The 27,520-nt window shown below is 50.2% G+C and overlaps 1 protein-coding gene across 2 annotated transcripts in view; it reads right to left on the bottom strand.

Annotated features, from left to right (window-relative positions):
* Positions 1 to 579: 579 nt before the first annotated feature.
* Positions 580 to 27,520, bottom strand: part of SEMA4C (semaphorin 4C) — a 59,984-nt gene continuing 33,043 nt past the window's right edge. For both annotated transcript variants that reach the window (XM_081921304.1, XM_081921303.1), the window contains exons 3-15: positions 14,029 to 14,177; positions 13,326 to 13,388; positions 11,006 to 11,104; positions 10,794 to 10,890; positions 10,372 to 10,488; positions 9,631 to 9,782; positions 8,943 to 9,118; positions 7,516 to 7,660; positions 5,719 to 5,914; positions 4,793 to 4,908; positions 3,992 to 4,149; positions 3,450 to 3,520; positions 580 to 1,972 (exon numbers count right to left, since the gene is read on the bottom strand). In XM_081921304.1, coding sequence (XP_081777430.1) covers positions 1,131 to 1,972; positions 3,450 to 3,520; positions 3,992 to 4,149; positions 4,793 to 4,908; positions 5,719 to 5,914; positions 7,516 to 7,660; positions 8,943 to 9,118; positions 9,631 to 9,782; positions 10,372 to 10,488; positions 10,794 to 10,890; positions 11,006 to 11,104; positions 13,326 to 13,388; positions 14,029 to 14,177 — 2,381 coding nt within the window. In that variant the 3' untranslated portion in view covers positions 580 to 1,130. The remainder of the gene's footprint in view (positions 1,973 to 3,449; positions 3,521 to 3,991; positions 4,150 to 4,792; positions 4,909 to 5,718; positions 5,915 to 7,515; positions 7,661 to 8,942; positions 9,119 to 9,630; positions 9,783 to 10,371; positions 10,489 to 10,793; positions 10,891 to 11,005; positions 11,105 to 13,325; positions 13,389 to 14,028; positions 14,178 to 27,520) is intronic.

Raw genomic sequence — 27,520 nt, 5'->3', positions numbered from 1 at the left:
AGGCATCTCTCTCTCTCTCTCTCTCTCTCTCTCTCTCTCTCTCTCTCTCTCTCTCTCACACACACACACACACACACACACACACACACACACGGGTTCTCTCTCTCCCTCCAGAAGCAAGTCTAACCATGGGGTAAGTAAAGGTGGTCACCCCAGGTGGCAGATCTGGAGGTGCCATGGGGAGGGCACCTCACAGACTGGGAAGGGTGTGATTTACTGGGGAGATCTCCTGCACAAGCCCCCCTGAATTGAGCATAAGCCCGGAAGGCTTTAGCAGGATGGGAGATTGCCACTCAAAACTTTCTGCCTTGACCTGACCACAATCCCTTAGGCAAACCCAGATTCTGCGCACCTTCCCTGGTGGTGCCACCTTTTGGCCCACCCCTTGACAAAAGGTGGGTCTTTTCCAGGCAAAGCAGCCTCCAGCTCAGTTATTGCAAGTCTTCCCTGGAACTCAATTCTTCCCTGCGCCACCTTCCCAACCCCTTTTCGCTCTCACCAAGACATCTAAGCTTGAAGAGGCCCAGCCCCACACATGCAGGCCCCCCTTTGTGGCATTACTCCCTGGGGTGGAGTGTTTCCTTCAGAGGCATGGGTGGGGGGCACAGACTCTCAGCTACCCTGGCCCAACTATTGCATTTGGCTGGTTGTTTCCTGGTTAGCCCAGCGGAAGTGGCAAACAGAACAGCATGGACCCAACAGCAGCTGTGTACTGGGAACGAGACTCTGCCCTGCCTTTTGCTGTCCACTCTGCCATCAGCCACAGAGCTGTTTCGGGGTGGGGGTGGGAGTGGGCAAGCCTGAATTACTGGGTCTGCCCGTCCAATGGTTAAGTCTCCAGTGAGGTTCAGGCTCACCATCGAAGGCAAAGGAAGAGTTGAACACACCTCCCACAAAGTCCTGGGGATTTCTCAGAAGGAAGCACGGCTGAAAACACTGAATGAGGCAGGAGCAGCCTGTAATGGGGGCTTGGCAGTGTATAAAAACTGGGGGCCAAAGTGTCTGAAGGAAGTATTTAAATAGGATTTTCTTTTCTTAAAAAAAGAAGTAGAACCAGCCAGGGGCAGTGATCCCAGCCTAGTTTATGAGGTAGTTGAGGAATAATACACAGGCCCAGTCCATGGCGCTGCTCATACGGACGACTCCTCAGGGTTTGAGTCAGGCAGCGCTTGCCTCTGCTTGAGCTTCCGGCGCAGCTCCTCGGCCAGGTCGCTGAAGTCTGGCCGCTCCTCGGCGCCCAGGTTGAGGCGGATGTAGCCGTTGGAGGAAGAGCCGCGGATGTTGCCCAGGTTGATGCGGTTGGGCGAATGGAGCGGGGGAGACTGCAGGGGCTGCCCGGGGATGCCGTTGGTGGTGGGAGAGGGTGTGGTGCCTCCGTTCTGGCACACGGCATGGCCGGGGACGATCTTCAGGGACCCGTCAGAGTAGTAGTAGCTGGCTGGGTCCCACAGCTTCTCGTCCGAGTCCGAGGTGGTGCTGGGAATGAAGGTGGGGCTCTTCGCCTCCTTGGGCAGCTCAATGGGGTAGACCAGGGTGCTCTCGATGGCCTTGGAGCCCTTCTCCAGCTCTTCCTTGAGCCTGCGCCGCAGGGACAGCACCACCAACAGAAGCACCAAGCACACGGCGGCCAGAGCGATCACAACCATCCACACCAGGCCCAGGTTCTCCAGAGGGGCTCGCGCTTCCAGAGACATGGCCGGGCCAGAGACCACGGTGACCACGTAGCTCTCGGACATCAGCTCATTGCGTTCCTCCAGCTGGACACACCTGTACAGCCCACTGTGCTTCAGGCTGGTGCCCAAGATGATCAGCGCCTTGAGGTGGGCATCGTACAGGACCGAGTCCCGCTCCTCAGGCAACTCCTGCCCATTGAAGGTCCAGCGAGCCTGGGCCAGGTTGGAGGTTGGGCGGCAAGGCAGGACCAGGTCTGTGCCCACCATCACCGTGATGTTCTTGGGAATTACTTTGGTTCCTGCAGAGAGAAGGGAGAGGGTGAACAAAAGACGGGGGAAGACATCACGCCTAGCTATTCTTCTGCCAACAGACAGGGCTCCTTGCAGGATTTTCTTCCTTCCAAAGCAAAAGCACTGTGGAATCCCACAAGCAGAAATGAAAAAAACAGCAGAGTCTTTGTATATTGCATTTGTATCCTGTATGTCCCTCCCAAAAACCGAAAGAGTGGCACACATTTTTAAAATGTCTATCCCACCTGTTTGTCCAAAGAAACACATAATCCCTGACAAACCTCAATATTAGGGTTGCCATATTACAAGAAGCAAAAGTAGCAAAGTTGTTGAGCTTTTTAAAAAATGCTTTTGAGGTTTTTTAAAATGAAATTTGCCAAAACATCAACACTTCCAACATGGGTTGCTCTGTGCCTGGGGTTTCCTGGACATTTTGGCTGAATTTCAGTAATTCTGCCCAGACGCTATTTCCGGCAGACGAATCCCAGCTATGTCTGGGCACTTCTGGGTGTATGGCAGCCCTACTCAGTGTAGTGTCACAGAATCAGAGAACTACAGAGCTGAAGGGACCACGAGGGGAATTAACCCCTGGCAAAGCGGGAACCTTTTTGCCCAACGTGGGGCTCAAACCCAAGACCCTGAGATTAAGTGTCTCATGCTCGACTGACTTGAGCTATATTCAAAGCAATAAATTAACAATAACCAACCTGTTTAACGAATTCCAGCAGCAAAAAACAACAACAAAAAACAACAACGTAAAACTAATCTAGCAAGAATGGGATATCACAGCACTTTAAATGTACTGTGTGAAAGTGACCCAGTATAGACATTCTGATCAGGCAGCCTCTTGCCTAATTCTGTTCTCTTGTGCTTCAAATTATGTGCCCACAGGCTCCCACCACCATTTCTAGAAGGATTTGCAGACGGAGGACTCAGTGTCATGTGAGCTTTGATCAAGAGGCAATTATGCCTCCTCGTTTTCATGGTCCAGCCACAAGTCCCAGGGCTGCCCTCAGACCAGCAACCAAATCTCCTTGCAGTGAGAGTCTGTGGGTTGCAAGATGCAGCACCCCAGGGAGGGCCCAGGGACAAATTCCTCACTTGGCTATGAGGCTCCCTGGGAGACCCCAGGCCTGATGCTTTTGCTTAGCCCAACCTACCTCACAGGGTTGCTGTGAGGATAAAAAGGAGATGTGTGGTGTGGAGACAACTGAGGACATTGCTCCAGAGTTACTGATGAAAGCTGGAGTGTTTCCTTCACTTGGCATGAGGGATGAGTAAAACTCGATTTTGTGGCATTTCCTGTGAAGATGTTGGTTTGGAGTTGCAACTGAGCATTTGAAATACACAATCACCCTAGTTAAGCTTGTCTTGTCACTGAAGGACCACAATGCTGAAACCACCGGTCCCACAAAGCATATATACAAGGAGTCCACAGAGTAACCACAACACAACACTGCCTGAAAATTGCAGAGGAGGACTGACCTGATTTTGACGTGCGCAGGGGGCTGCAAATCCCAGGCTCCACTCCCAAATCCTGGAACAGCAGCGAGGTCCTAAAAGAGCCAAAAGCCAGTTCATCAGAAGATGTTTTGCCACAAAGAGAGAGGGAACAAAGCTAAGGAGCAGCACCACAATACCAAGGAAAAGCTGGTGGTCACCTTTGTTTTAAGATTTGTCAATTGTCTGTTTTTTGTAAGCCACTTTGAGACATGTGTGAAAAACAGGATATAAATTATTTAAATAAAAGGCAACAGGACCATAAAACCAGAGTTGAGTGTATTCTGCATGCCTGTAAGTTCTTTTTGTGCAGGCATAGAGTTCTGACCCTCAGAAAGTGCAGGAGTTTCTAGGCCTGGTGGTTGAAGCTACTTAAGAGCGTTCAGCAAAGGTCTGGACACAGAAGAGTAACTGAACAAGATTCCTGAGAGTTGATGTCTCAGGGCGAACACAAACAGACAACTGCTCTCCACATTTCCCTTCCTTGTCACTCCCTCTTTTGCCACTTTCCAAGATGTGCCTCTTACCCATCGTAGGCATCTATGCGAACACAGCGACTCCCATTCCACGTCCAGGCACAGTACGGGTCCTTAGCGAGGATGCAGTCAGAACAGCTGTGATACTTGCTGCAGTCGGCCACAGGAAGCTGGATAACTTGGGAGTTGGAGCCAACAAACAGCACCCTCTGGGGTGAGAGGGAAGAATATCAATACTGGAGCAGCATCTAGAGTCACACCACTTTGCTCCCACCTTAATCTTCAGATACCACTGAAAAAGTCAGTGCTGCCTCATTCCCTGGGTTGCTCTATTGCATGCTCTTGCTGCAGAGGCACAAACATCTCCTGCCAAATGTGGGATGTTGTGGATCTAAGTTTACATACATTTGTCCAGGTTTCTAGTCCTTATGGTTGCAGAGAACCATGCAGGCATTTTCTAATGAAATCTTAGCAAACCCCAAAGTACACAGTGGCTGACCCCAATCCTGTCGTGCTCAGTTTGGCTGCACTGCCCTCATCTCCTGACCAGCACATCCCACTATTCTCTCACCTCCAAAACACTACAATTCCACCAATCCCTCATCAAAAAAGACCCAGTCGCTAACCTTTGATGTCTGAATCCTGAAAGTAGAATTAGCCAAAGCAAAAGCAAGTGGTCTTAACTTGTAGAATCTCTTCTGAGCAAGGCTTTTGGGGGGGGGCCTACACCTCAGCACTGCCCATCATGTGGTGTGATCGGGGACATGCCTTGCGACTCCACAAGGAAAGGAATCCTGCCTGCTGCCACCCCCCCGTGTTTCCAACCCCAGCCCATGCAGGGACATTTCTTACCTTCTGCAGGGACAACACTAGGCTCTTGACAGGCTGGGCATGCTCAAAGATCTGCAGCTCTTCGATCAGGTGGACACCCGATGGCAAGACCACGGCCTTGTGCAGCCAACCATTATCTTCAGAAAATTCAAGAGAGGGAGGTCATGGCAAAGAAGCATCACAGGAAGGCGCTCTCTGGACCACCAGAGCTGCCCTAGGGACCACTGCCTCTGCCAGCTACCATATAATAGGAACCTAGGAAGCTGCCTTGAGGGAGGCCAGTAGGTCCACCTAGCCGACACTGCCGGTCAGCAGCTCTCTGGGATTCCAGGTCAGGAATCTTTCCTAGGCCTTCCTGGAGATGTCAGAGGTTGATCCCGGGACCTTCTACATGCAAGGCAGGTGCCTACCATTAAGCTACAGTCCTTCCTCAGGCCACTCCTTCCAAGAACCGCCCCAGCATCAAAACGGGAATTATGTTGTTCTCATCTGACTCAAGAGCGGGGCTCATGTGGGATTTCCATCCCCCAAACCCAGGAACAGGTTGCAGCACTAACTCTGTCTATCCACAGAGGTGCTGCAACTGGACATACAGAGCCAGACCCCCTACACAATCTTCTCTGCCTGGCAGTGAAGTTTCAGTTTGTGGAGCAAGTACACCAGGGATGGGCAGCCTGTGGTCTTCCAGGTGTGGCTGGACTCCAACTCCCAACAGCCTCAGCCAACATGGTCATTGGCGAGGGGGGGCATGAGAGTTGGTAGTCCATCATCTTGAGGGCCACAGGTTCCCTATCCCTGGTCTACTCCGGCAGGCAGCAACACTTCAAGACCTCCTGCAGAGAAGCTTTGCCATCCTTCACTAACCAAGACCCTTGTATTTGATGTGCCAGAGGTTAAACTGGAACCTTCTACATGCAAAGAGTGCTCTGGGCCTTAGAATCCCATACCTGTGCCAATGTACAGCAATTCATACGGTTTGCCATCCAAGCCATGAACCCGCTCCACCACCAGCTGGGTGAAGTTGGCCTCCTTCTTGACCAGCAAAGGCCGGCTGCCTTGGGGAGGGACCACCTTATCCATCAATGGGTGCTTCTTTGCAAAGTTGAGCGTGTTGTCAGGCAGCTCCAGGGAGTTGGTGATGCACTGGAAGGAAGGGAAGATGCAGGGCTTAGCTCAGAGCTGGAAATGCTTTGACACAGATTAAGCCTTGGCTCTGCAGAAATGCTTTTAATTTGACAAGACCCAGCCGTGATGGATGCAAAGCAGTCATGAAGACGAGTGCTTCTGAGGGCGTACAGAAGGAGTGCCTTCCAGCTCCTATCAGCCCCAAGCAGCGCACTCAGGAGGGGAGCTGCAGTTCAGCAACAGCTGAAGAGCACCATATTGGCTGCTCCGGGTGTGCAGAGCACACTTTCCTCATGGCTAAATAAGAAGGCACCTGGAAAAGTAATGTGCACATGGGAAAAGACGCAAGGATTTGAAGCCAGGAAATGTAGCTTCCACAAGATGAGTAGACACTTATGACAGAGAGACAGCCAGAGAAAACACACCCAGAGAGATAATAATAGGATTGCAGAGTTGGAAATGACCACGAGGGACTCGGTGGAAGAAGACTGGAAAAAAATTAAAGATTATTTACAGAAATACTGTAAAATCAATGAATGTTAGAAAAATGTTGGAATGAAGTTATATGGCTTTAGCAGAAATGTTATAAGGAATTAAGTACAAATAGATTTTTAATGTATTAAAGGGAAAAAATAAGGTTAAAATAAGTTAAGATAAATTACAGGACAGAAAACAGAGGAAGATGGAAAGGAATTGCTGAAACAGTTAATTGAAGTGGAATACAAAAAGGGAGGTGTGAGGAGGTCGTGGAAACAAGTGAATGAAAGATAAGATACTGAAATTATTGGATGTGTTTTAAATTGTGTTTGTTTTGTGTTGTTAATTCAATGTTTTAGTATTAGTGTAATGTAGTGTTTTTGTTTTTGTATTGTATTGTATTGTTGAATTCTTTTTCTTTCTTTTATAGTCTTTAAACTGTTAATAAATATTATTTAAAAAAAAAAGGAAATGACCACGAGGGTCATTTAGCCCAACCCCCTGCAATGTAGGAGTTTCTTGCCCAATGTGGGGCTTGAACCCACGAGCCTGAGATTTAAAGTCTTGTGCTCTACCAACTGAGCTATCCCAACTGCCTATACTTTCAACTGTCAGCCCGATCATGCTTGGGCTTGGGGACCTGGATAAGAGGTGGACACAAAGCCCTGTGGCCCATTATCACAGAACCATCCCAGGATCACTGAGGTGGAAGGGCTCCCATGGGTCATCTAGTATGACCCACTGTGATGCAGGAATCACAACATCAGCTGGGGTGGGGATTCACATAAGCTTGGGGACATGCCAAGTCTTCCGTGTAAGACCAGGGAAATTTCCACTGAGTTGCTCCATCATATACACATTTTCCAAATGTGTGCCTACATTTTCCGTGTTGCTGTGGCATGTGTAGTGGCATGCGGTATCTACCACATGTGATAAAAAGTAAAGATACTCCGGAAGAATCTGGATATGGAGAAGCAATCTCGGGATTGTGAGCCAATCTGTCCAAGGGGAAACTGGGAGGGAAGGGAGTGATGGGTACACGTCTGCCCTCACAGACCAGAAGGGGGCAGCAGCTGGGCACCCATCTCTCAGGGGCAGGCAAGCCACTCGGGATTCCCACTCTCCTCCCCAGAAGTACTTACTGCTCCAGGACGAGGGCTGGGCACTTGGTCCGAGTACCGAACCCACTTCTGAGCTACCTCGCTGTACTCCTTGTAGGGACCGTCAAACACTTTCTGCACCTCTTGAATCTGGTATTGACAGACAGCAGAAACATCCACATCTCCCCTGCAGGAAAGGAAGGGAGGGAGGCAGAATAAGTTTAGCGATAGAGAGCAACCAAGATTGGGAAGATTTTATTTTAAATAGTTACTCGCTCCCCCCCCAAAAAAACCATAAGAAGTTGCAAACAAAAAAATGGTACTGAACTAGAAATATTTACAAATAAAAGAAAATATGTTCTAATGAAAACTACATATATGTTTGATATGACTGCCATAATTAAATCCTAAACTGATATGACAACACAGAAAAACAACCATACACTAGGCTTGCTTTTTATCTTGAAATTTGTAATTCCCCAAATAAACAAAGACCATTTTTCAAAGAACATATTTATTTTCTTGAATAGCTTCCAGAAAAACAAGTTAGAAAAAGAAATCAGCCATGTAGTGTCCTATATTTTGCTTAACCGTTCGGCGATTGTGGAGAATTTGTGCCATTCCCCCCCCCCCCGCCCTTTGCGTTACAGATTCTACCAGCAGCCAGTAAATTGAACAATAATTCAAGATCAACTATTTCAACCTCCCCTTTCAGATATCAAGGTTGGGAAGTTTTTATTGCTGTTATATCAGGACAGGCTGAGGGAAAGAACAGGACTCCTGCAATTATTCCCATTTCATTGACTGTGTTATCCAACTATCAGGATGACAGCCTCTCTAACCACATCTTTCCTTTTGGCATTGGAAGGAAGTCTTTTTTTGGGGGGGGGACACCAGGAACAAAATCCAACATAAATCATGTAAATTCAGGCAATTTATGCTGCTCTTTCCCCCATGTTGCGTGACTAGCACAGGTCCTGCTCATTGTGGGCAAATTAGTGTGTGTGCCCAAAAGAGACCTATAACACACTGAAGTTGTACCCGCCTCCCCTGGAAATCTTGTCTGATCACCCCTCCTATTCCCAAGATTTCTATAGGCACGGACCACGTGCTTTAAAGGATATGGTTTTCTTTCTAATATATAGATTTCTTTTTATATTGTTTTAAGGAAATTTCACTGAATGTCATTTTCAAAAACTGAGTTTTTTAAAATAATTCAGTTGTATCAATAGTCCATCTATCAATACGAAACAAATATGGTTTCTGGCCTTAGGACAAGATGCTTGCTTGTTGTTTTTTTTAAAAAAAGTGAAAGCAGAGATTCTCAGGAAGCTGAATTCTGTTCTCACCCTCGTACCTTGTGACATTTTTGCACTCCTGCAGCCCTGCCACCCACCCACTCAGCCTTTGCAGAGCAGAGGGCCATCAGCCCCACAGGACAAATCTGAAAGCAAAATTTGCTGCCTTACCAGCGTGCTTGGAAGACTCCGAAAAAGCTAGTTTCAGACCAATGATCCCCACTCAGAGTGTACGTTCCCTGGATCCGATTGAAATGCAGCTGTTGCTCCGGAATAGAGCACAACAGCCGTGCCTTCAGGAACGTCGTCCACCTCTTCTGCAAAGTCCGAGCGCCTCCCACGTCCCCCTGCACAGAGATAATTAACATTTAAGGGGGGGGGAGAGAGGTCCCTGTCTCATGGAGCTTACAGGCAAAATTTTAAGAGCTGGAGAGGAAGAAGTGAGGCAAAGGTAAAGTATGAGAATCAGCTTCTTGCTGTTTTGCGCATGTTTGTTTTTTATTCTACAAATGCTGACTTGTTAAAAGTTTTTTATTCTTTAGATTTCTCACATTTCATTCCTTTGATGCTATATCAGGTCACTGATGAAGACCTCTGTGCTGTTGGCCAGAGGGTGAAATATACTGCATCAGAATAAGTCCTATTAAGGACTTATTATTGGAGTGTCTGTATATAAGAGAATCGTTTCATTGCAATAAAAGAATTCTGTAGGGTTTTTAAAATACATCCTTCTTTTAACTCTGATTTGGGCTGCTGGACTAGACAAGCCTTGGGCTCTGACCCAGCTGGAGTCTTCTGAGGTGGTTGGGCCACACAGAGCCTGCCATAACTCTCCATCGCCTCTGGAAGTGCCGCCTACCTTGCAGACTCTGGCTACCCGGGCCACAACTTGGTCTATGTCACAGTCGTACTCCACCGCCCGCTCGCTGAAGAAGAAATAGACCTTGTCGTCATCCCCTCTGTCGCTGCCTTTGCTCTCCCGGACGAAGGCCGAGCCCACAAAGTGGGGTTCTACAAAAGGAGGAAAGGAAGCAAGATGAACGGCCAGTCCTGAAACCAAAAATATCCTTCCTGATCCCCTCTAAGCCCCCACCAAACACACATGCGCAGATATAATCCTGGCCTACTTTATTTCAATGACAGTTATACCCCTCCTTTCCTCCAAGGACCTCTCTCCCCATTTAATCTTCACAACAGCCCTGTGAGGTGGGTTAGTCTGAGTGACAGTGACCGGTCCAAGGTAACTCAGGGAGTTTTACACCTGAGTGGGGCCTTGAACTCTGGTCTCCCAGATCTCAGTCCACTGTTTTACCCACTACACCACACGGGCTTTAGAAACGGCTGGTTTCAGGCCCCCCATGCCTAGCACAGACAATATTGAGCTATGTTCAGACAAGATTCCACATTCAGAGTACAGAAGCAGAGGGTGCTGGTTTTTCCAAGCTAAGTAAACCAAGGCAAGCAGCATTTGCCACACTTGTGAGCCTCTGCCTGGAACCCACCGTGGAAAACATGCATTTGTAAGGAGGAGCCATGATGCACTCATGCGCACAGAGAGCCCAACTGGAGAACCACCCCCCTGCTTCCCATCGCATCTCACCATTGAGCCATGTGGGCAGGTGCTCAGTCTTGACAGAATACTGGGGGCCCAGGTTGCGCAGGATCACAGGTTCTGTGCCCAGAAAGTTGTAGAGTGTTGCCGAATACAACTCTTCCTCTAAAATGGGTGGAAGAGAAGGGGTTAAGCTGGCTTGAAGAGCCCCGAGGCCCAGGCTGCATGGAGGGGGAGCAGGCAGGGAGCAGGCCGGCCAGCTGTTACTTGCCTGGTTGCCTGTGGAGAGCACGGCGACCAGGCAAGAAAAGCTTTGCAGAAACTGGCTCTTCCCCCCACTGCACCCCAAAGTCCTTCTGCAGAATCCATTTGAATGAGCTTTGTGAAAGAGCGCCTCCCAGTGGGACACCCTGCCCTTTGGACTTTGCTCCTCAGGCTGAAGAAGGCAGGCAGCCCTGGGTGCCACTTACCCACAATGAGGCCCGTGTGCCCCTTGTCGGGGTCGTAGGGGCACTTCCCCCTTCCATCTTCAAAGGAGAGCCTGTCCAAGGAGAAGGTGGCCAGATTCTGCAAGGAGGCCAAGAAAGAGAGGGGGCTGAGCCAGTTGCCCCCATTCAGCGCACTCAGCCCACGTGTCCAAGCACGATTCATGGACAGAAAAGCTGCTCCCCGCCATACTCACAATGTAGGCGCACTTGGGCTGGAAGGCATAAGTACCACAGGCATACATGTGGGAACTGTTGTAACTCTGCAGGAAACGGATGTAGTTGAAGCAGTCAGTCTGAGGAGGAAAAAACAGGTCCTTAGTGAGACTCCAACGGCCACAAACACAGAATACAATCGCAGAGTTGGAAGGGACCCCGAGGGTCATCTAGTCCAACCCCCTGCAATGCAGGATTTTTTTGCTCATCGTGGGGCTCAAACCCACAACCCTGAGATTTAGAGTCTCATTCTCTGCCAAATGACCTGTCCCAGAGGGTATGGGTTGTTTTCATTTTGTGGTTGCATTGCTGACACGCAGAAGTCAGCATCTGGAGAATCTTGCTGTTCTTTAAAATCATGTTTCTAGTCCTCAAGGCTCCTCAGAAGCCAAACTTAGCAATCAGAGGTTAGAGCTCCTTCACAAAAACCACCAGTGTACCCATGACACCAATTAAAAGCACAATACAGTGGTACCTCTGGTTACAAGCTTAATTCATTCCGGAGGTCTGTTCTTAAGCTGAAACCGTTCTTATCCTGAGGTGCACTTTCGCTAATGGGGCCTCCCGCTTTGTGATTTCCGTTCACATCCTGGGGCAAATTTATAAACCAGGAGCAGCTACTTCTGGGTTAGCGGAGCTCGTAACCTGAAGCGTTCGTAACCAGAGGTACCACTGTAAATGTAACCAAAGCATGCGTCTATGTATATTATATGCAAATAATGTGCATGATTCAGCACACAGATACAGCAACCAGGTATCAAATCCAGGCTTAATAAGCCAGCAAATTCAGGAGCGGCCATGAAAACCCTTTCAGGACAAGACAGAAAAGGATAACCCAAACTGGAGAGACATTGAAAGATGAAAAAGCCATGAATGCTTGGCCACCACAAGCCACAATCCCTGTGGTAACTTTCCTGACACTTGCTGCTTGCCTTTTTTCACGTAAGAAATTAATTAAATGATTAATTAGCTGGATCACATCAGCATTTGTTTTCATATCAAATGAAAGGGAGGGTGGCGATGTGGTTTTTTCCCCCAATATGGAGCCTGTGCATAAATAGTAGGAAGACCCTGCTTAGGAAAAGGCATCTCTGCTTCCCTCTCACACCAAAGGGAACACCTCTCTTCTATGGAGGATGTCTGTCACCCAGAGTTGTGTTTTTGTTTTTTTGTTTTTAAAAAATCTTCTTTTACCGTAAGTTAGAAATTCAGCTGTCTGGTTAATTCGGGCCACATTTTATCACTGAGAAAAAGGTTTTAAAACCTACCAAGGGACTCAACATTGAAGCCCCATCAACAATGATCCATAATCAACTGCGACAACAGAAAGAGTGGTGGGAGGTTGCTAAAGCTGTGGTCTTAACTGTGACTACTCAGATGCAGGTCACCCTGAATTCAATGGGGCTTACTCCCAGGTTAAGTGGGGAGAGGAAGGCAGCCTCGGTCTCCCTCTCTCCTGTTGCCCAGTCAGCAAGGAAGACAGGCTGACTGCCAGATGCAGACCTGTCTGGTCCAAAGCCAGCCCAGCTCAGTGAGGATTCACGTTTGCCAGAGAAGTCGGCAGGGGGAGATTTGATGTGCAGAGAGCCCTGGTCTGCTTGCTTAGCAGGAAAGGCGAGAAGCTGAGCCGACTAGAGCTGACCAGTGTTCCCAGGGGCAGGGCAATGGAAGGGGGAAGTCTAACGCAGCCACCCTCTCTGCAGGGTGCCTGGGGGCTCACAGGGAAAGGGCCCATGCACACACTGATACCAAGATGGTGTAGCATAATGGCCAGGACAGTGAGCTATGAATCAGGAAATCCCTGATCCAAATCTCACCTCCACCATGAACTCATTTAGGGACAAGCCGCTCTCCCTCAGCTTCAAAGTGGGTCCTCTCTGAATACTCTCCCGGCGTAACAGATGGGGAGAGCAGCAAGTTCCTCACTGCAGGTGCCTGACAAGCCATGACAATATTGCGCTTGCCTGCCCACCGCTGTCAAGAGACGTTTGGCGGTAGGGACAAAGGCCCATCCTTCTGTGGGAGATCCATGGGGCAAGAGGATCCCCACGGGGTGCAGGTCTCAGACACCATCCTCAGTTTTCTTAAGGACAGCTCTTGAAAACAACCCCCGAAAAAGCAATGAGAGGCACCTCTCTGTTTCCTTGTCTAGAAGTCTGCAGTGAAGAAAATGTGAAGTGGCTCAGATTTGAGTGGCATGTAGGACAGCTGTCCTGCCTGGGGCTGATGGGAGTTGTAGTACAAAGCAGCTGCAGGGCACCAGGTTGGAGGAGGCTGAGTTATGGTCATGTCCTGTCTTACCTGATTACTTTTGCCCTTTTGAATACATTCTGCTTTCTTCTCTGCTGGAGCCTCCCAATGGATCTGCAAAGAAGTAGAAATTATTCTTAAGCATCCTATGAAGCCCACCCTATCACAAGGGCTTGGGGTGGTTTATGTTGCCTAAATAGGAAAGTCACACAATCACAGCCACAAACAGCATGATAAAAGCATTTTAAAAGGGAGTTATAGAGTTGGAAAAGAGCGACCAAAACAATCAAGGGGGTGGAGCAACTTCCCTGGGAGTCAAGGCTGCAGCATTTGCAGTTTTCTAGTTTAGAGAAAAGGTGGGCAAGAGGCCTGGCTTTCTACAAGGCTGCTTGCTATGCCAGGACACCCAACGGCTGCTAGTCCTGATAGCTGAACATGGCTGGGAAGCAAGAGCAGCACAGCAGGCACTCTTGGCCTTCAAATGCCCATCTTGGGGATTCTTGGAAGCATCTGCTTGAGCACTGCTAGAAAACGGGTCAAAGAACGAGATGGATCTTTGGCACAGCCGTCCCAACCTGATGAGACTACAGCTCCCCTCAGTGCCAACCAGCACAGCCATATGGTGCTGGGCCTGATGGGAGTTGCAGTCCCCAAAACTAGAGGGCACCCAGTTGGGAAAGGCAGATTTGGCAGGCATCTCTGTGATTAATGCATCTTTGTAGCACCTCCCAAGACAGCCCAATCTGCAACTCACCATTTCCTCAAGCTCCATGTTGTTGGTGCGGAGGGCGAAAATGGCTTCTCGAGCCCCCACGTAAAGCAGCCCTTTGGGGTCAGCCAGGGTCAGTGTTGTGTAGTTGAACACCCCAATCTTGGAGAAGCGCTTCGTCACTTCCCTCAGGTCTGCAAGGGAAGAGCAGGCAACGTTAGGGGTCAGTGTGGTGCAGTGGTTAGAGTGCTGAGCTTGGGTCGGGGAGGGAAATCCCCACTCAGGCCCACGAGGGTCAGGCGCCATCTCTCTGCCTAACCTACCTCGCAGTGTCGTCGTATGAAATGGGGAATGAGTGAAGCATATATACCACCCTGAGCTCCTTGGGGGAAGGTGGGTTATCAATATAATAAAAACTAAACATGAACAATGTTTTAAAAAGTTAAAAGAGGACAACAGGATTCTTGCTTCTCTGCTGGCAGCAGATTCCAGTCCTGTTTGTGCTTAACAGAGAGGTAGACAGACAGATAGAGAGATATGTCCCAGTGGCTTTTCAGGGAACACCCTCGCAAAGCAGGGAACACACAATGGAAGATATAAAGATATAATAGACTCATTAGCAAGAATGCAGAATACTTTTAGACGCTGCTCTGCCACACCCAAGCTAATGAAAATCTCAGTTAAAAGGCAGCACTGAAGAGGCAAGTCTCCAGTGCTGGCCTAAATGTCTGTACAGATGGGAGTTCCACAGTTCAAGGGCCACCACGAAGAAGGCCTTGATCCTGTCTATGCTGAAGTAACCAATCTGAGCTGCAAGCCCTCAGGAAGCCCCCCTGAGGCACCTCTGAGCATTTGGGCCCTAACATTACAGCACCATATAGGCTACCTATGGGCTGCCCCCATACATAGGTGGGCTTTTCTGGAGGAAGAATCCGTAAGAGTGTAACATCCCATGTAGCACAAGGACAGAGCCTTGTGGCGTGATACTTGTTCTGCTAGCAATATGCAAGAGAATGCAGAAGGAGGTTGCTGGAAACTAGTTGTATGATCATGCATAATCCAGTTGGGATTCCTGCATGGGGGGAGGTGGAGTGGGTGACCCTAGGGGTCCCTTCCAACTCTACAATTCTATAACTTTGTTACACAATGGTATGTGTGATCCACTAGAGAAACTGTTGCATTGGATCCCTGCTAGTGTCTGGGTAGACCCATGAAATTAATGGACATCACTAACTTGGGGTTATTAATTTCAATATGTCTATTCTGTGCATAACTTAGCTGGCAATTTACTGAATTTGCACCAGACAAACTTTTCTGGGCCCCCCTTCCATCAGAGGCAAGGGTGATGGTGACAGGAGGCAAGAGCTTTTTGGTGGTGGTGCCTGTTTGTTAGAATGCCTTTCCCAGAGAAAAGCCTGCTAGGTGCCTTCGTTGGCTGTGTACACATTTAAAGCAAGTCTTCCACCCCCCCCCCCACCCAAAGCTCTGGAAACTGTTCTTAAATTTGCAGGCTGCTGGGAATTGTAGTTCTGGGGCAAACTCCAGTTTCCATTATCCTGTTTTTGGGGGGAGGGTGCTTTAAATTTATTGTGCACACAGTGGCAAAGTTACAATTAAGGCCTTTGTCTCTGACTTGAACCTTCTTAATAATAATAATTCGTTTGTTGTTTGTTTGTTTGTTTGTTTGTTTAATATACTGCCCTGTACCCTGGGGGTCTCAGGGCGGTTCACAGAATAAAATCAAGATATAAAACCACAAAATACCATAATAAAAATATAAAACAACAACCCAATAGCCCCCCCCCCAAAAAAAACATTTTAAAAGGGCATAGGATGTAAATCGGATTAACCAAAGGCCTGGTTAAAAAGGAACCTGTTGCCTAAAGGTGTATAATGAAGGTGCCAGGCGAACTTCCCATGGAGAGACGGGGAGCCACTGAAGAAGGCCCTGTTCTCGTGTTGCCACCTCCGGACCTCTTTCGGAGGAGGCACGCAAAGAAGAGCTCAGAAGATGATCTCAGGGTCCGGGTAGGTTCATATGGAAAAAGGTGGTCCTTGAGGTATTGGACCAGGAAACTAATCGGTGGCCAGTGAAGTGGGACCAAGATTGGTGTAACGTGATCAGACCGTCTTGCTCCAGTGAGCAACCTGACCAGTGAATTCTGCACCAGTTTCCGAACTGTCTTCAGAGGCAGCCCTATGTATAACACACTGCAGTAATCTAACCTTGAGGTTATCAGAGCATTGACAACAGTAGTTAGACTAACCCTGACCAGACAGGGGCATAGCTGGGCCACCAGCCGAAGCTGATGGAAGGTACTCTGGGCCACTGAGGCCACCTGAGCCTCAAGCTTACAGCAATGAATCCAGGAGAACCCCCAAGCTATGAACCTGCTCCTTCGGAGAAAGTGTAATCCCATCAAGAGCAGGCGATCTCCTAGCCATCCGGTCTAGGGAACTCCCCACTAACAGCGCCTCCATCTTATCTGGATTGAGCTTCACTTTGTTGGCTCTCATCTAGTCCATTACTGAGGCAAGACACTGGTCCAGCACTTCCACTGCCTCACCTGCAGATGTAAAGGAGAAATAGAGCTGAGTGTCATCAGCATCCTGCTGACAATGTACTCCAAACATCTGGATAACCCCACTATGTTAAACAACATGGGGAATCTGTGCCCCCCCCACAAGGTTGCTGAGACTCCAACTCCAGCGATGCAGCTAGCAGTCCTGCATCTGGAGGGCCACAGATTCACCATCTCTGTGAAGTTTAAGAGGCTTCTTGGTGAACAGGGAGCTTCTTTTGTCTGCCAAAAACTTTCATCCAAGTCGTTTAATGTCCCATCTGGCATTTGAATATTTTCGTTATTCCTACCCGTTCCAGCTGCTGCAAGTGATTGATTTTAATTGCCATTCTATTTAATGTAGTTCTTTTTACGATTTATGTTCACTGCTGGAATTCCAGTTACAAACTTCTAAGTGGGGATACACATTTCAAAGAAATAAATAGCAATTTTCGTGTTATTTTTGAAGCTAGCAGGTGCAAACACTGTTTCGCTGTGGGGGCGGCACTTGCGCACGAACATCACCGGCCCATCACAAGAAGGGCAGAGATGATATCACTTCCAGGCACATCATTAATCATTCCCCTGCGTGGCTGGGCCATTTTGAGCAGCAAAAACCTCTCTCTCCCCCTCTCTTGCCTTTGCCAATCTGGTGCCCTCCAGACATTTTGGGTGACAACTCCAATCAGCCCCAGCAACACAGAGGATAGGTGTTGTAGTCCAAAACATCTGGAGAACATTAGGTTGGTAAAGGCTGCCCTAGAGGCTGTGCACTCATATGCACTAGTATCCCAGAGTATAAGAAAGGAGCAGTCCTGACCGCTTCCACTGTTGGAGTTCAGGGAATACCGCTGTGCAGGGCAAGAACAGTAATCTAACCATCTGCAGTGCAGCAACCACAGAAGCTACCATGGGTTTGCGAGGACCCAAGGATCGCCCACTTTCCCTTTTAGGGTGGCTGCAAGGGCCATCCAGCAGCTCCTTTAATCTGAGGAATCATGTCACTGCAATTCTCCAAAGGAGATCTAAGGAAAACATTAAGAATGTAAGGTGAGCCTGCTGGATCAGGCCAATGGCCCCTCAAGCCCAGCATCCTGTTCTCAGGGTGGCCAACAAGATGCCTGTGAGAAGCCTGCAAGCTGAACAGGAGTGCAGAAGCACTCTGCCCACCCTCTGAGGTTAGCAGGGGCAGCAGCCTCTAACATACGTGTGTGTGTGTGTGTGTGTGTGTGTGTGTGTGAGAGAGAGAGAGAGAGAGAGAGAGAGAGAGATTTATATATATGGATGCACATGCACGTGCGCGCACACACACACTCAGTCTTAACTGTTTTTAATATAAGTAACTGTTTTGATAGAATTGCTTTGAAATACATGAATGAAATAAATCACCACCACCTGATCCCTGGGCGAAGAGCTGGCACCTAAGTGGTAAAGGCAAAGCATGATTTGCAAGCCAAGAGCCAGTCTGAGGAAACAATAACACCCTCTGCCTCTCCTCCCTCCCTTTCTCAATGTTAAGCATGGTTCATTTGAAACAGCACCCCACAAACCTCGCATTTAGAAAACCACGCTTTCATATGCTGCTGCTTCCGTAAGTCAAGCTACATCCGATTCAAAGGAATTAAAAACACTCTGCAGGACAAGGCAGAATTGCTTAAGGGGGCGGAAGAACCCCTCTGACTTGGCTGCAGTGCATGACACAGACTCCAGGGAGCACAGGTTAACCCTTTCCCTTGAGTGATGACCAGGTCAAAAGTCTTTAAGTCATCAGAGTGGGAAAAGCAAAAATCTGCATTTGGGGATTAAGGTCTCAGCGCATTCTGTTGCACAGATGCAGGGCACTCATCCCACAAATGACGGGAAGACCAGGAGCAGAGGCTCCTGGGAAAGATAGCAGCACAATGGTGGCCCATGAACAAACTGGCATCGCTCTTTGAGAGGGTAATCCTGCAAGCCTCAGTCACCAGCATGGCCGGGGACATCGCTGAGCTCCACTATACGAGCACAGGGAAGGTTAATCCTACAAAATCGCTTCCATTCCCCTGCTCAGTGATTAGCAAATTAGTCTCTCTATAAGCCACCGGAAGCTACAGAGCCAGAGCTGGGGACTAAAAACAGCTGTTTTCATGGCAAAGCAGAATGAAGCAGCGCCTATTAGATCACTTCTACCAGAAGGCTGGGTGATATCATTTGGACCTCATCGCCCCCTGTGATAAGCCAGATGGGCAAAAGAAAGGGGGACAAGCGTGCTTGCGGTGGAGTACTGATTCGGACACCCACAAACACACTGACTGACAGGTGTGATAGATCTGGCAAGCAGCCCCAAGCACAGGCAGGCAGCACAGGCTGCAGAGCAGTGTATGCCGCCTGGAGGCCCCAGCTTGGGGAAGGCTGGTGTAATTCCCAATCCAAGATTTGCTCCCAGAAGACACAGCAACGGCTACTAGCTTGGGTGGCTCCAAAAGGAGAATGGAAGACGGAGCTGTCAGTGGTTCATGGCTCTGGATGGTTGCTGCTCCATCTCTGAATGAATGGGATGCCTCTGAATATCTGTGGCTGGGACTCCCAGGCGGGAAGAGGGCAGCTGCACTCAGGTCCTGCTTGCGGCATCCCCACTGGTACTTCTGTCTGGCCACTGTGAGAACAGGATGCTGGACTAGATGGGCCTTGGGCCTGATCCAGAAGCCAGGCTCTGCTTCCTGGCCTAGTGCTCAGTCTTGGGAGAGAACAAAGAGGGGGCAGAGCTGGGCTGGAGGTAGGACATCTTTCTCTCTCCTTTTTTTAAGCTGACGGTGGTACAACAGTGCCATTATAAGCCACAAGCTATTAGGAGAGCTGGCCAGAGGCTCTACCTTGTAAAGTTTACAAGGTGACCAAGTTCATAAGATCTAGTTAGTCAGGACGGTGGAGTGGAGTGCAAATGACCTGGAAGCAGAGTTTGTCACGGGTCTACTGCACGTCCCCATTGCCCTGGGGGCAGCTGTAGGAAAAGTAAGTTTGTCAAAAGGGCTCCCAGAGGGGCAGAGGGGCACACTGGCGCCCCCCCCCCCACACACGCAAAGAAGCAGCTGGAATCCATGGAAAACACCCCACCTGGAGGAGGCCTCTGCAGCCCTGCTCCTGCCTGCCAGACCTGATCAAAGGACCATTGTCTGGGATATCCAGAGTGTAACCAGAGACAGAGAACCCTTTCCCCAGCCGGCTCAGGCCTTGAGAGCAGCGCTTTGTTCGCCAAAGAGGCAGCCCTCTGTGTGGCGGAGAGCAGATCCCCCAGGGGAGTTTGTAACGCATCAGGATATGGTTGGCACTCCAGCAGTGCTGGAGGGTGGGGGGAGCCACATGCTGGGTCTCCAGGCATTGCTGGCTGCTTGGCGTGAGGAGACGGGGCAGGTGGGGAGAGGCCCAGCCAAGCGCTGCACCTGCCTTCTCCAGTCCTGCTAAGTGACTTTGGGCAGACACAACAGTGAAGGAAAGCAGGCGGAGGAGGGAAGAGGTAGCAACTGCTGTGGCCACTTGTGACTCAAACCGCGCCCACCATACGGGCATGTGGCCTTTGGAGGATCGCCCAAAAGGGAATGTGGCCCTTGGGCAGAAGAAGGCTCCACACCCTTGCTATATATGTAGTTATGCTGTTTCCACGCCAGCCAGAAAGCTGAAACCTGTTGCATGCACAAGACCCAGAAATGGTGGGAAATGATGCTGATGACACTTCGAAGCCACTCAGAAAGTTAAAATTTGGCACATCCAGATGACTAGACAATGAGACATTTCACACCTAGGTGTCAAAATGCAAGATGTGAACTTCAGCCCAGAGAGGACGCTGACATTTTACCAGAGAGAAAGCAAAGCCCCCGAGGCAAAGGGTTAGGGGCAGCTGTGCTGTTGCTTCGTCCAGCCTGGGTCTGGGCAAGGCACAGTCATCCAAACAAGCAACCAGGTTGCCTGAAGAAGGTGGGCTCCTCCCCCCCCCCCCCCCCGGCCAGTGGCCGGATCCAAATGGGGCCCTTCCAAACCACCCCAGGAAACCTGCCTCCGCAGTAGCAACTACTGTCGCTTCTTGGCTCAGCTCCCTCAGCAATCTTTCTGCACAGCGCTCGGCGCCCCCCCTCCCCATTTCCTGGCGCTTCCAAATCCAGCATCTGCAATTTGCCCAGCACCCAAAGACGCTGCAGAGGTCAGGCATCTGGGAGCGATTAGGCCTTGGAGCTGCCACAACACGCCGCCTGATCAAAAGCCCCAAACGCCTGGCTTCAATCAGCCCCTTTTCCCTCAGCAGGAGAGGCTGGGAAGGAAGCCTTCCCAACTCCCTGGGAAGAGAAAGCCGAGGGGGGACATGGAAGGTTCTGGAAGCCCCCAAATGGAGATTCTCTCATCATGTGTGCACCTCAAGCACACTCACAATTCTTATCATGCCGGCCACACAAACTGCCACTGGGGCAAGTGGAAACTAGCTGGGGATCCTTAAGGAAAGCTGCTCCCCAAATGCCAAGTTTGCCCAGCTCCGAAGCTGTTGTGCAGAAAATCTGCAGGCTTCTTCCAGCCCTTGTTGCAGAGCCCCCTGCTTTCTCCTCCCCCCCAGCAGTGTTCAGCGACTGAACGCGCTGAGCTGTGTCAGGCTGCAGGCGCAGGGCCAAGGAGGGGAGCTGCAATGGTGCCATCCTGGCTGCCCCCAAAAGCCCCAGAGCAAGGCAGCATCTGGCTTTTTCATCTAAAGCATGCTTAATTATGCCACCCTAAAAAGGAAAAGGAAAACCCACAGCGTCATTTAACATTTATTTTGAAAACCGTCAGATTGGTTCCATGGTCTCTGACAACACCCATTTGGTGTCCTGCCCTTGGTCGCGCCCACAGCAATGGTTCCTCTTGCCCCGCCCTCGTAAGACAACTGCAGGCATTCTCCAGCTCTGGATCAGCAAGGAAGAAGCCAGCGTGTCAGAGCCAATGGGGGTCACAGTCATTTGGAGGGCGCCAGGTTGGGGGAGGCTGGCAAGTGCTGTTGTTGAGCAGCCAGCGCTGCCTTTCTTTGCTTGGGGCTGCTTGCCAGAGCTACAAATGCTGTTATGTATTTCAAATGCAGATCCAGATCAGCATTCTGCTCCAAAGACTCCCTTTCTTTTGGATCTCCAGCTTATCACAGGGGGGGTGTTGAGCTCCAAATGATATCATCCAGCATCCTAGCGGAAGTGATCTAATAGGGCCGCTTCATCATTCCTTGCCACAAAACCAGCAGTTTCCAGCCCCCAACTCTGGCTGTAAAGAGACTAATTTGCTGGTTGTTTGGGAGAACTGCACTAAGGCCTTCATCTATGGACAGGGACCACCTTGCACAAGAGAAGGGGGCTGGCAGCTAGGCAAGCCAAGAACTGCAACCTCAGGCAGGCGTGAGCTGAGCCAGGCTTAGCCCAGAACCCTCCATGCCTCTCTGTGCAGCCTCTGCTGCCCCTTCACTTCGTCCTCACACTTTTGCCTGACTGGAAAGTGCCTTAGCACTCTTGATACGGCTTCTGTGGCTGAATGACAGAGGGCCATGTGTGTGCAGGTAGAAACCAGCCTACTCCACCCACTTTTGCCTCTGGCCCCGCCCACCACCGCTGTGTGGCCCCTGAAAAGCTGCCCAGAAAGGAATGCGGCCCTTGGTTGGGCTGAAAGAAGTTCCGCTTCCCTGGAAGAGGAAGCATATCTGAGCATATGCAGAATGCCCTTGCCTTACCACTGAGCATACAAGGTAATGGGCAAGGCTCCCCACAAAGAGTTTTACGTTCCTGGGTGTTTCCCATTTTAGAAAGAAGAAATATTACTCTCAAAACTAATAGGGAAGACAAGGCAGGGAGAATGTGTGTGGCTCATTGCCACCTCTTTTCTGTTTCTGTCAGGGCAGGTGCCCTTGGCAGCCTCTGGCCATCCATCGGCCCAGAACTGGGCCATCAACGTACCGAATTTATTCAGTGCAAGGGCCAGAAAAGGCAGGCCTGAATTTGCTTTCCTGGGCCTTGGCTCCAGCTCCTGCTCCACTCAGATTCAATTACAAGAAGACTTCAGAAAAATATCCGAACAAGATAGACAGGCGCTGCCAAAATATACACTGACAGATCCTCAGTGTGTCTAGCCAGGGAATGGAGCTATCATTAAGGCTGGCAGGTGCTGGGGGTGGGGGGAGGGGGGACCAAGTCCAAATACCTGGTGGAGCAGATGGCTTGAATAGTGTGCTGGTACCGCACAGGATTTGGTACCATTTGTCATATTTCCAGTGCTGCAGAGCAGTAATGCTCTGTGCCTTCCTTCTGTGTTGCTTTCACAGCTGATCACCAATACTGAGTGTGCAGGTCTCTCATGCGAGGTGTTTAAAGCCCTCCGCATTCTCCGGCTTGTTCTAATGCAGGGGCCAGGAGCCTGTTGCCCATGGAGGACCTGCAAGCCAGCAAGAGTCGAAGCAAGCCAGGGGGGCCTTCTCTGGCTCTCTCTTTCTGACACCCCCTTGTTCTCTCGTTCTAACATCCTCCTCTCCTGGTTCTTTCTCTTTTCCCATCCCCTCCATCTCTCCCTCTCACACCCCCTTTCTCTCGCTCTCTTTCTGCTATCTTCTTTCTCCCACAGACATCCTCTTCTCCCCTCCCCATCCCTGGATCACTTTTACCCAAAGACTGAAATGATCACTTGCATAGGGCTTTCCCCCCCCCCCATCCACTTTGGCTTTCCGCTGTTCATTCCCCTGCTTCCCTTCTCCTCTCCCTCAGCATGAAATCAGGCTGAGAACTGCAAGGGCCCACCTCTGCTGCAATTTGTACAACATTTTTGTAAAGTAGGACAATAGCCTCATTGGCAAGCTGAGGGCTGAGTTGGAATTGCCTAAAGCTACTTAGACTGATTCTTACATTACCTAAAAATATGTGCTTCTGAGTGGTTCCTCTCTAGATTGCTCAGATAGCACTGCAGAACCATCTGCACATGTTCATGAGAAAAATGTTCTTCTTGCATCGCACAAACTGTCTGCTAAATGTTCCTGTTTTCTTCCAATGACTGATAACAACACTGAACCTCCAGGCGCAGGGGCAGTATACCACACAAGAGCAAAGGCTGTGAGCAAATCACAGAGGAGAGCAGTTGCCTATACGCATGTTCTGCTTGCAAGCTTCCTGGAAGTATCAGTTGGCCATTGTTGGAAGGCAGCCTACTGGGCCAGATGGACCTTTGGCCTGACTGAGCAAGATGCTGGAACCTGGAAGGTCGTGCAGGATGGGCCCATTGCAGGGGGATGGACTAGATGACCCCAAGATCCTATGATTCTATGACTCTGGCACATGCTCTAGGGCGCACAGCAAGGTGTGCTGGTGAAAGGCTACTGGGCTGTACCACCGTGAAATGAATACGCCCTAACACACCCCCAGGGCTCCTCCATGCCTGTGCATTCCAGGGGAAGGCCGACAACAGAGGACAGGCTGTCTCTTGGGGAAGATTTCGTCTGCCATTGCCATATGCAACCCCCAGATAAGATATTGGGGATCCCCAAGACTCCCCAGAAGGCAGTTTAAAGGCTGCTGGCCTACAAGCGCATTCCACAGTTTCCTCTCTGCTAGGAGGAATAGTCCTGTGAGGCAGTCTCAGGGGCTGTTGCTAAGAACAGCTGCAGGCTTCCCAACAGAGAGAGGAAGGGGCTACTTGCGACCAGAGGAGTGATTCCAAAGCCCAGTGTGAGCAACCAGTTCAGACCTCTGGAGAAAGCAAGCCATCCCTCCTTGGGCAGCCTGCTAGGTGGGCAGGAGGAGAGGAAGGGGGCAGAGGATGGGTGGCAAAATGAGAGGGAGGGAGGGAGGGAGGGAGGGAGGGAGGGAGGGAGGGAGGGAGGGAGGGAGGGAGGGAGAGAGAGGGAGGGAGGGGGGGAGAGAGAGAGAGAGAGAGAGAGAGAAAGGGAGAGGGAGAATGGGGTGGCACACAGAGGAGGGAAGAGAGAGTTATTGGTGCCAGAATGAGAGAGAGAGAGAGAGAGAGAGAGAGAGAGAGAGAGAGAGAGAGAGAGAGACGGAGGAAAGGGGGTGGCTGCACCAACTGCTGGCATGCAGCCCCCAACAGATTACTCACATGGAAATGCAGCAAGGAAAAAAGCAGCCACCACCCACTGACCCACATGGCATCAGCTCAGCAAAACTGTCCTGCCAACTCGGGCATTTCAAGCACTGAGCAAGGCCTTTGCAACAGAGCTGGCAGGATGGGTCTCATTCAGCCAAGCACCCCAGCCAGGCAATTACGGAGCCCGGCCCTGTAATCAGTGGCTTTGTCGTGAATCAGCAGAATGTGCTGACACGCACCACTGGAGGGAGAGGGATTAGAGCGGCGTGCCTCCATTTGGAGCCAGGCTGGGTGCCCAGCTCCGCCTTCCGGGTGCCCAGCAGCAAAAGGGGGAGTGGAAGAGGAGGAGGCAGGCAGGCGGCTGTGTGTCATCTGTGCACGAGATGGGTGGGAGGTCCCTCCTTGTACACTTTCACCCCACCTACTCCCATTATAAATGGCTCTAACCTCTCCCTCTGTGTTTGGGGAGACTCCCATCCTCTAAACCAGAGCAAGGAGGGCGCCTGGGGCTGCCACGCCTGTGTTGTCCCTGCCCTGAAAGAACCCTGTGCAGCCCAAAGTCTGGACTGGTTCGTCACCCCAAAGAGCCACTGCCAGTCAGTGAAGAGACAATACGAACTGTCTGACTCACCCAGGCCCTGTCTGCACCATACAGTTAAAGCACTATGATATCACTTTAAAGAGTCCTGGCCTCCCTCAAATAATCCTGGGAACTGTAGTTTGTTAAGGGTACTGAGACTTCTATTCCCCTCACAGGTTACAATTCCAGGGGGTTCTGTGGGAAGAGGGATTGACTGTTAAACCTGCTCTGTAGCCCTGTGAGGGGAACAGGAGGCTTCCTAAATCATGCTCAGTGCAGTCTCTCCACCCTTGGCTGGTGGGCCACGTGGCTGCTGTCCCAATGCCAAACAGTGGAAAAGCAGTGGAAAGGAATGCGTGACTCAAGGAATATGGGGAGACTCGGGCGAGAGCCGGCTGTGAGGTTCACGTGGACTAGAAACTTGTTCCTTAATGTAAACGAAACCTGGGATTCTCCAAAACAGACCAGATTCTTTGGAGAGAAGAGAAATGCAGCAGTACACAGCATGGCTGCAGTCACAGAGTAAGTCATTCACCGTATAAAACAAAAACCTCACAAGCTACCTCTTACGTTTGGACCTAAAATAGACTGGGTTGCCACAAGGGGATAAAGACTATTGCCAGGCGCTGGCCCAAGCCTCCCCCCGCATCCCTGTGGCAAAGGATGACATAAGGGAAGGCAGCATTGCTAGCAGGAAGAAGGGGTCCCCAAGGACTCTGCCTGAGCTGCAAACAGAGCATGAGATCATTATCAGGTGTTTGCAGCAACCGCTGGCAATTGTCTCAGGAGAGCCCAGCAGGTGAGACCACGCACTCTCCAGGTGCCCACAGCTCCCTCTATTAGAGCCAATCCTAGGGCAAACCTCCAGCCCAAAGGTGCCAAAGAAAGTGAGGCAGAGATGCTGGCGTGTTGCCCGGCAAGCTGGCAAATCTCAGGAAAACCGTGTTCTGCAGGTTCATCTAGAAGAGGAGGGTGCTCTCCACTTATTGCATCTAATAAAAAGCAAGATTTATTTGACAGGAGGCGAACGCTGTCTGGCAGAACTGATCAGATTGTTCCAAACCTCCACACTACTCATGCCAGTTAAGCTCTCTGCCCCAACTTGTGAGGCCGTGACGGCAGGCAGGGCACAGGCGCCCGGGCAGCACTCAGGTCTTGATTGAGGGCTCCCCACTGGGGCATCTGGTTGGCCACAGTGGGTGGGAAAAGGACTAGAAGGACCTTTGGTCTGATCTGGCATCCAGGCTCTTATGTTCTCAACAGCACTGGGAGGTGTAGAAAAGGCCCGAGCCCCTTCCACCGACTCCCAGAGCCTTCCTCTCTTAGAAACCATGAGATCTAGAAGCTTGGTTGCAACTTTGGGGAATGAAGTATTCTGGATTGAAGCCAGGCTCTTTTATTCATGACAAGGCTGTGGCCTCATAAAAAGGAAGTGTGGTGCGGGCACAAACACTCTGAGAACAGAGGAGCCCTGGAGGAGCCCATACACCATGGCACCTTCAGTCTCCTCACCTAGTGACTGTCCCGGACCCCCTGCCCCAAGACTTCTCAATTTACAACATTTAGAGGTTTCTTTTTGTTTTTGCTTGTTTGGTGGTGCTGCAGCCTCTGTCTTTTGCGGGGAGTTGATGCTTGCTTTATTTCTCTGTGTTTTACGTGTGTGTTTTTTGGGGGGGTCATGGGACGGTGCAGACATCAGGTATTTTGCTTGAAAGGTGTTGTGAGTATCACTTCCAGTAGGCTGGGGAACCCTGAAGCAGCCTATGGCATGGAGCCTCATCTCTAAGACTCTGCAGTGGGATTCTTTAAAAACATAATAAGAAACATTTAGTGCTTTCGATTGTTCATTAAAATGCAAATAAAACCAGTATTTGTATACTCATACTGTCATACTTGGGACGCGGGTGGCGCTGTGGGTTAAACCACAGAGCCTAGGGCTTGCCGTTTGGAAGGTTTGTGGTTCAAATCCCTGCAACGGGGTGAGCTCCCATTGCTCAGTCCCTGCTCCTGCCAACCTAGCAGTTTGAAAGCACGTCAAGTGCAAGTAGATAAATAGGTACCGCTCTGGCGGGAAGGTAAACGGCATTTCCGTGTGCTGCTCTGATTCGCCAGAAGCGGTTTAGTCATGCTGGCCACATGACCCGGAAGCTGTATGCCGGCTCCCTCAGCCAATAAAGCGAGATGAGCGCCGCAACCCCAGAGTCGGTCACGACCTAATGGTCAGGGGTCCCTTTACCTTTACCTTTACTGTCATACTACAGATGGGAGGGGAAAGACTGAAGATTTAAGATGTGAATTTACTTAAGGCCTTGAGTTCATGGGTTATGGTGAA

This window comes from Podarcis melisellensis (genome assembly GCF_964234715.1).
Source record: "Podarcis melisellensis genome assembly, chromosome: 8".
Taxonomy (NCBI): domain Eukaryota; kingdom Metazoa; phylum Chordata; class Lepidosauria; order Squamata; family Lacertidae; genus Podarcis; species Podarcis melisellensis.
Note: the sequence above shows the minus strand (reverse complement) of the source record. Positions and strands in the feature narration are given on the sequence as shown.